The following is a 9,731-nucleotide window of genomic DNA, read 5'->3' as shown; positions in this document are numbered from 1 at the left end:
ACCACTCAGACAGCGCGATATTTCTGTGCATTTCTTAATACAGCTAGTTATAGATGTAATCCATTATACATTCATCGTTGCTATTCGCCAGTTATGTAACTACTGTAGAGTGATAAAGTGTGGTTGAGTGTGTGTGTGCGTGTGTGTAGCGGGGTGGGGACGGGGGCGGGGACGGGGGCGGTTGATAAGTGACCAGGCGGTTGATAAGTGACCACTCACTTCTAAATATACCACTACACGCTTGGTCTCACTCATTATGAAACTGAAAGTTCGGTGTGTCTGTATTGTTTTGTTAGAGCATCAAACATACAACCAATTCGGGACACGAAAGCACAGCGAAATGATTCAGGTTTTGTTGGTGGCTGCCTTGTTCACCTGGGGTGTGTCGACAGGTATGTTACATTTTCTCTGATGCATTGTCCTTTTGTACGTTATCTTAAAGAAATGTCTAGCAGTAAAATTAACTAGTGAATTTAATGGCAATATAGTCAGTACAGTGTGTTTGAAAGACAGAAAGTGGTGGTGTTGTTTTGAATTAACTTTACATTAAGTGCGGGCAGTTGGGCCAAAAATGGCGATTTATTAAGAAAGTACATGAACTTCTGTCCATTTAAAAACAAAAAACAAAAAAAAACATGCTAGCACACCGTGGGACGAATACTGTAAACATGGGAAAAGAAAACAGGGGCATAGCCAGCCATGAAAAACCACCTGGCCACTTGCCCGTGCACTACGCCATTTTTATAAAGAAGAAAAAAGATTGTTAATGGCAATTAGGATTTCTTCCGTTATAAAAATCTGTTCACTAAACTTTTGTATTTAAATAAACTGCATAATAATATTGTGTAGTTTATTTAAATACAAAAGTTTAGTGAACAGATTTTTGTCTGAATACCATACTATTATTATAGTACCTGAGGTAAATTTGCAGGACCTGTGTGATTTTGTACAGTGCTGTTACACATCAACTATATATAGAAATATAAGTCCTCTCATTAAATACAGTGCTCGGATTGCATTTTTTTTTTTTACACAGCGTCACATGCACCTAATTTTACATGTAGTCTTCCTGTCAGCATTGGCATAAAATGTGTGCAACATTTCTGTTGTGGAGAGATCAATCTCATCTCTGGGACAGTGCAGCAGGGCAAGACCACAAAGACGATCTCCAGACATGGAAGATCTCGTCCAGTCCTTCAAACAATGAATAATAATTGTGATGATTAATTATTTTGCATTATAAGAGAATTAAAAAGAAGTCTCAGTTAATCAGATTTGTGGTGCACGTACAATAGGGTCTTGTTTATCTCATGTCAAGAAATTTGAATTCCTTGGTACTGTTTCAGTCTTTTGCATGCAATGTTCTGCTAAGTTTATGATCTCAAAAGTTACATCCACAGGTTCCTCATGCTCCTGAATTTCATGCATCTGCTGGTCTGGATTCACCTGTCAGATCAAAGGACGCATCTGAAAGGACAACGGTTATAAATTACAATGCAATGGTCGATGGCTTATTATTGTGGATGTATTCACTGCTTCAAATGAATCTAGTCTCAGTAGGATACTTTATTGTAGGCTGCAGCACTCCTAAAAGGCAATACGTAGAACCTAACCAACATGTCAGTAAATTGTACAGTATTGGGCAATGTATTATTGGCATGCATTATGTATGAAACACTGAAAAGATCAACTCAGCATTTCAGATTATATACATATGAGCAACTATCACAAGCAAGTATTACAAAGAGGTTGAATGGTTCCATCTGAGGGTCATTGAGATTTTAATATTAATAAACTACTGATGTTTTGCAGCATCAGCCTGAACAGAGAGTCCTGTACACCCACACCATCCAATGCATGTTTGTCTATGAGGTGGAGCACTTTCAGCTCTGTCTCCGATCTCTGTCTCATTTTTCTTCAGGCGTTGGTCCTCCACCTGTTCCAGTCTCGTGTGCTCGAATCTGTGCTTGTTTTTCCTTTATTCTTTTTAGATCTGCACTTTTTTATTTGCTTTGTGCTTCTTTTCACAGATGACACTGCATTGATATTATCTCTTATTTTGTTCCATAGTCTTTTGCTGTTGCTCCCAGCCTCAAGCTTCCTTCTCCAAATAGTTTTGTATTGTATGAGTCCATCAATCAAAATGTCAATTTGTTGGTTGTATATTTTTCAATCCATTCCTTTATTCTTTTTTATTTTCAACTTCTTTTGTCGTTTGTTCATCCATTGCTAAAAAAAACACCTACTACTCACCTTTTTCTATTTATTAAATAGGAGCGCATTCCATCTATACAGTTAGACGATCAGCGCCCTCTGTCTGTAGTCATTACTCTTTTTTTCCATATCATCTTACTTTATCATCTATAAAATTCCTGCTTTTCCTGTTTCCCTAATATGTTCATGTGACAGGATGAATGATGCGGTGCAAAAGACTGCCAATGTCCAAACGTATTCTCCCAAAACAAGTAATTTAATAATCCACACAAAAACAGAAATATCCACAAAAATAATCCAAACAGGAAAATAATACACCCTGATACCAGCGATGGTAATCAGGGCAAAACAAAACAAGGTCCACGTTTCAAAAATAACAAACAAAAACACACTCCTTAACCACAATCCTCCGTGCACGAAACTGTGCTCTCTCCAAAGGGGACTGTGGTGCGTGCGCTGTGCTGTGTTGTGCTGTGCGATGAGGGGAGTGCTCTGGGGTTAGTGCTGGCTTGGTAGCGACAGCCTCCCGTCCTCCTGCTCCTCTACGAAAACACACAAACACGTAACAAAACAAACAAACATACACCAGCTCCGGCCGATCAATTATTGTCTCAGCGCAAGGGGCGATACTGACGTAGCTGCTTCCCCTTTGTACCCAGAAAACTCCTCCCTGCAATCAACTCGCAGCTACGCGCCCCTCCTAATATGGTTACCTTCCGGTTTCCACCTACCACCGAGGCAGATCTAGGAGGCAGCTTACCTTCCCCCTTGCACAGCGCCCTTTCTAATCGGGAGGGAGATTTACAGCATCGATCCTTTCTCTCTCTATCACAGTTCAGTTATTATCTTTTCTCTTTTTCGTCTCCCTCATTCTCTTTTCCCAACAAGCTATTAATTCTTGGGTCATATATCCCCATGTTCATCAACTTCCTCTTCAAGTTCTTTCTTTCTTTGTTCTTCAAATATCTCACACTCTATTACATAATGCTCAACCGCTTCTGGAATTTTACACTTCTCACATAAACCATTGATAGTCTCAACTAAATAAATGACCATTCAAGGTAGTATGTCCAATCCTTAACCTATCCAAAGATCATTCCTCTTTCCTGCCCAACTCCTTTTTAACCAACTATTATTAACCTCTTTCTGAATATTATAATGAAACCGTCCTTGTACACTTTTATCCCCTCCTGCTATTCTTTCACTATTGCTTTATTTACAAAGACTCCCATGTCCTGAGATCCCAAAGGAATCACCACATCAATCTTCTCCCTTGTAAACTCATTTTTTGCTGCTAGATCATTTGCCCAGTACACCAGTGTGCTCGGTATACCATATTAACCTAACTTCAATCCCCTTTATTGTACAATCCTTGTATCTTTGAATGATCTCAAAAAGGATATCCTTCCTTGTGACAGGGTAGGCGTGTGGTGACGTCAGGCCAGATGCAGGAAGAATAACAAAGGCAAGGTAACTGTGTTGCAAAGACGCTGCAGCGCCGTTTATTTTCAAACAAAAAATAAAATAAATATTTAAACACAAAACACACTGCTCACAGAGCCAAATAAAACAGGAAAACAAAAACGAAATCACGAACACAAAATACTATGATCCTACTTATTTTTATTCTTACACTCCTCTCTCGCTCTCGCTTGCTCCTCCGAACACCCACCTTGAGTGCAGAGAGCTGCAGGCTTTTATGCAGGTGACCATCTCCCGATTAGCAACAAATTAATCACTTAATTCGGGAGATGGCCACCTTCTACACAAGGTTTTTAATTATACACTGGCAGAGGACAAGAAGCAAAACAATAGCAAAACCCATGGCTTTCACCATCATTATATACAAATAAATAAATCATAATGCAAACACAAAATAAAAAAACTGCACAGGGGCGGAGGGGTACCCCGTTCTAAAATAAATAAACACCTTTGTTTTTAAATAACAACACAAAACTAAACAAATACATTTACCTTTTCATGTACAGGGCTCCTCACCCTGGCACATTCCTATTAACAAAATGTCCTTTTAAAGCATTGAGCACACTTAATGAGTCTGTAAATATGACTGCTTTCTTAATAAAATAGCTAAATAAATACAAAGCCTCTTTACTCTTATCCTTTACAAAAACTTGACTCTTTCTTTTCAAGCTCATTTTTCCCCTCCTGTTTTCACTTGCTCACTCAAGTCTATACAGCAAATTGGTTTGTCCACCAATCATTAACACATTCAAATTAACATTCTTCACTAGATTCAGGTTCTCAGTTCCTATTTCCTTTATCCATTTCTGCATTCAAAAACCCATCGTTCCTCCATTTGTCTCCCAGCTCTCCTTTTTATAGTGATTTATCCATCTATCTTCCATGCTTTTCCTAGGAGGAAATGCTATATTAAGAGAATTAACCTTAAGCCAATATTTTATGCTTAATAATGTCCTCCTTAACTCCAGTGGCATCTCATTTACCAAAACCTGCATTGCATTCACCGGAGCGGAATTCATAGATCCTACACATACCCTTATTGCTTTAACTTGAATACTGTCCAATTTTTAAATCTTGCTTTTACATGTTACCACTGACTTCCATAGTCTATTACGCTCCTCTGTCTCATCGTACTAGATTTATTCACACCCCAACTCGTCCCTGAAATATTTCTTTGAATATTAAGCCTTCCTTTACATGTATCTATTATAGTACTTATCGGTTTTTCCCAACTCAACTTTTTATCAAACCTCACTCCCAAGTATCTGAATTCTTCCACTTCTTTAAGTATCTTATCTTGGTGTAATATACTTAAACTCACCCGCTCTCTCCTCCCACGAGAGAGCACGAGGACGTCAGACTTTGATATTTTAATTTGATTAGACCACTTTCCCAGAATATTCATTGTCATCTGCAGTTCTCTCCTAACTATTTCAATATGTTTCTGTCTTTTATAAAGAACTCCATCATCGGCAAACAAACCCACAGCTACATTAGATCCTAATCAAATATAATCTGCTAAATCATTATATTAAGTAGCAAAGGGCTGACAACACTTCCTTGTGGTGTTCCATTTTGCATCTCTAACCTTTCAGATAACTTCCCCTTAATGTTCACTTTAAATCATCTTTCCTTCAGAAAATCTCTGATCCACCAAAGAGTCCTCCCCTTTATTCCCAATGTTGCTATTTTATATATGAAGCCTTCTTTCCAAAGCATATCATAAGCCTTCTCTATGTCAATGAATACATTCCCAACCACCTCATTCACACTTAATGCCTCCTTGACTTCAGTAGATAATCTTACCAATTGGTCTATCTTAGATCTGTATTGACGAAAACCACTCCGACATTCACTCAGTAACTTTTTAGTTTCCACACCATTCTTTCCACAATTTTACAAATAGTAGCCGTCAATGCTATTGGTCGATAAGAACCCACTTCACCGGATCCTTTCCTGCCTTATTTATAGGAATGATGATGGCATTCTTTAGGCAAAAAACCCAACTCCCATACTTTATTATAAAGCTTCAACAATATTTCTAAGTTACTATCGGGCAATAATTTAAACATGTTATAAGATATCTTCACCTGGCGTAGAATTCTTGCCTTTTTTAGTCGCAGTTTTTAATTCCCCAATTGAGAAAGAAACATTTATTTTTGTTTGAACATCTTCCCTATCTTCCAATATCAAAGAATTATCAATATAAAAGTGACCCCTCTTATCCAAAAACTCATCATTTGACCCACCTTAGAAAAAGCTAACCCCAACATAGATGCTCTCTTCTCATCATCCGTCATGACTGCCCATCCTGCATTTCGTTTCCCTTTTCCTGCCATTGCCTTTATTTTATTCCAAACATTCCTTTTACATTAGTATCAGAACTTATTTTAGTGCAATAATTCTGCCAATATTCTTTTTTCCTTTTCCTAAGAACCCTTTGAGCCATAGCTTTTGCTTCTTTTGCACTTAATTAAATCATCTGCTAACATTTTTTTTAATCTTCTCAACAAGATGTCCTTTCTTTAATCAGTCTAGAACACTCCTTGCTCCTTTCTATCTTTCCTTATAAGTGTATACCCTGGTACTTTAAACTTTAATTTTGGTATCAACCATGTCTCTTGTATACAAATAATATCTACTGTCTTAAAATCTATTACAAATTCTTAAATTCTTGCCCATTTGAAATTAAACTATGCAGATTCCATTGACATATATTAAAACAAATTATCGCTTCACTTCCACCTGTCCACCCCTATCCAGTAATTCATTAATCTCCTCTATAGACATTATCTCTGTCCCCAAGTATTTCTCTCCAGCTTTACTAACAATTTAAATCTTCTCCGTCCTACTCTTAGTCTGAGCAGTACAATTGATTACCTCCATAATAAACAACAACAACTGTTTCTTATTCACCAATAGAGGGTCTTCAGTTATCCTCTCAGTTACTTTAGGTATATTCTTAGTTGCTACTTCCTGCCTAGCACCTGTACCTTGTCTTGCAGTGGTTTTATTTAACCATCTGTTCCTTATAGCTTTTCACAGCACTTACATAAGTCATTTTTTCCTCAAATTGAATTCTTTGAATCACCCTGGCTTTTATCTGTGCCGCACATCTTTTAAATGCCATGCTATGCTCACCTCCACAGTCACAACACTTACTCTGACCTTTTTACTTCACAATCCCTGAACTCATGATCACCACCACACCCACATCATCTTTTACCCCTGCAGGAACCTGCCATATGTTGAAATTGTTGGCACTTGTAACATCTTATGGGTGAAGGTCTATACTCATTTACTCTAAACCTTTGAAATCCCAAAACTACTTGTTCAGGAATTTTTTCCAACAGTTCCAGCAGTTGTAGATTTAACTTCACCATTTTCATCCCTTTTCACAATACGCCTATCGTCAATCACCTACTCATTTTCCAACTCTTCCTCTAACTCCTCCATAGAAATATCCTTCATCACCCCATAAATCACCCCTTTAACTCTCAATAGGAACTGGTCCTAACTCCTCTAACCCCAACACCTTTATTTTCTGATTTTTACTCATGCACAAAATACAGTCTTACTCCGTTTACGTTTTAACTCTGCAGCTTTGGGACTGGCTCCTGAGTGGAGACACTTGAGACATCTTGGGTTATCTGACAAAGTCATTGAGACTCTTGAGAATGCCAGGGCAGCATCTACATGCTCCCAGTACGTCTACAAATGGGGTGTCTTCCAGACGTGGTGTCAGTCGCGTGCACTGGACCCCACGGCTTGCCCCATGACAGATATACTGCAGTTTTTGCAAGACCTTTTTGATGTAAGGAAATCTCCCTCCATGCTTAAGGTCTACCTGGCAGCTGTCTCAGCTTGCCATAGTAAAACTGACTCGGTCTCCCCAGGAGCACACTTCCTGGTGGGTTTAGTTTTTGAAGGGTGCTCGGGGGTTAAGACCCCCTAGAAAGTACCTTGTCCGTCACTGGATGCACTTGAGCCCCTACATTCAGCAAAGCTGAAATTCCTGACCTTAAAGACAGCTTTCCTGCTTGCTATTACCTCTGCCAAGTGTGTAGGTGAAATGCAAGCATTCTCAATGGCAAAAGCCTGTTTGTTTTTTTGTGGAGGCCAGAACTAAGGTTGCGTACAATCAAGCCAACCTGCCCCCTCCAGAGAAGGTCACTGGTCACTCCACAAGAGGCCTTGCAACCCTCTTGGGCGTTATTCGATGGTGCATCTGTCGCAGACATTTGCAACGCTGCAGTATGGGCCGTGCCGCATACTTCTACCAGGTTCTACCGACTGAATGTCGTAGATCAGCAGAACCCTGGTTTGGGGACCAGAGTGTTACGGGGCAGCCACGCAATCTGCCTTTTAACACACTTTTATTGTATTCCACTTTGTCGTTAGCCACACACTTTTTTGGACTTCTGGTGTTAAATGCTGAGGGTTCTCCCTCACTGTACTGTGGAATGTATGCCATGGATCCTCATCGGTCCTTTGCCTGAATGCTACAGGCAGTTTATCTTCCTCTTTAGCACATCTGCCGGTGCTGCAAGTCCTTCACTTGCGATGGCTTGGGTATTCTATCCCATTAGGTAATGGTTACATTTTGTACCTGAAAGGGAAAGTTAGGTTATTATCATAACCCTGGTTCCCTGAAATAGAAATAGAAACATTAACCTTCAAGGTAGCTGTGTTCACTCCAATGCAGCAGGCCTGAAGAGAAAATGGCATAGACCCTAATGCGACAGTCGTGTTCTCTGGGGGGCGGAGACTCGTCTGATTCATACGAGGCTCTTAAAGGAGCAGCTTTGATAAAAGTGCTCCGGTAATTCAGACTGGAAGAGATATATATCCCATTTGGTAATGGTTACATTTCTATTTCAAGGAACCAGGGTTATGATCATAGCCTAACGTTTCAAGCCATTCTAACACATTAATGGTGGTATTAACTGAGCTGTATGGTGTTGCTGTAGTTAGCAATCTGAGCTGTATGGTGTTGCTGTACTTAGCAATGACAGTATTTTGAAGAGCACAGAGGATATAGATATCAGCGAGACATGGGAATTAATGTATGCACACAACAAGGGATGAAATGCATTTTATGTTGTGGTAAAGCAACATGTAAGAGCCTAAATAAATAATTAATAATAATAATAATAATAATAATAATAATAATAATAATGTTGGTAAAAATCTGCATAAGTGGTCTATTATGGCTGTAGGGCTGATACTTGGCTTACTGTAAGTAAAAAAGGCTACAGTAAAATGACCTCATTATTTGATATGTTATACCTGCAGTGAAATGAGTGGAGTCCAATGGAAGGTTTATATATATTTAACCTGCCGAATGTAAATTATAATCAGGGATTGGCACCAGTGTCGTGTTATTTTGTGGTACACGTTAAAAAATGGTACATTGGCCCTTAAAGTTATTTTTAATATATATACAGATGTGCTCAAATTTGTTGGTACCCCTCCACAAAAAACGAAGAATGCACAATTTTCTCTGAAATAACTTGAAACTGACAAAAGTAATTTGCATCCACCATTGTTTATTCCATATTTAATAGAAATCAGACTTTGCTTTTGATTTTTTATTCAACATAATATTGTAAATAATAAAACAAATGAAAATGGCATGGACAAAAATGATGGGACCCCTAACCTAATATTTTGTTGCACAACCTTTAGAGGCAATCACTGCAATCAAACGTTTTCTGTAGCTCTCAATGAGACTTCTGCACCTGTTAACAGGTAGTTTGGCCCACTCTTCCTGAGCAAACTGCTCCAGCTGTCTCAGGTTTGATGGGTGCCTTCTCCAGACTGCAAGTTTCAGCTCTTTCCATAGATGTTCGATAGGATGCAGATCAGGACTCATAGAAGGCCACTTCAGAATAGTCCAATGTTTTGTTCGTATCCATTCTTGGGTGCTTTTAGCTGTGTGTTTTGGGTCATTATCCTGTTGGAGGACCCATGACCTGCGACTGAGACAGAGCTTTCTGACACTGGGCAGTACGTTTCGCTCCAGAATGCCTTGA

General features: G+C 39.0%; 1 protein-coding gene across 2 annotated transcripts in view; it reads left to right on the top strand.

Moving 5' to 3' along the window:
- Window positions 1-215: 215 nt before the first annotated feature.
- The window catches only part of LOC117418236 (class I histocompatibility antigen, F10 alpha chain-like), a 30,124-nt gene continuing 20,608 nt past the window's right edge, over window positions 216-9,731 (top strand). Inside the window, exon 1 of one of the 2 annotated variants that reach the window (XM_034031039.3) lies at window positions 216-392. In XM_034031039.3, coding sequence (XP_033886930.2) covers window positions 257-392 — 136 coding nt within the window. In that variant the 5' untranslated portion in view covers window positions 216-256. The remainder of the gene's footprint in view (window positions 393-9,731) is intronic. The other variant, XM_034031038.3, reaches the window with a different exon arrangement.

Source organism: Acipenser ruthenus, chromosome 13 (genome assembly GCF_902713425.1).
Source record: "Acipenser ruthenus chromosome 13, fAciRut3.2 maternal haplotype, whole genome shotgun sequence".
Classification (NCBI taxonomy): Eukaryota; Metazoa; Chordata; class Actinopteri; order Acipenseriformes; family Acipenseridae; genus Acipenser; species Acipenser ruthenus.
Note: the sequence above shows the minus strand (reverse complement) of the source record. Positions and strands in the feature narration are given on the sequence as shown.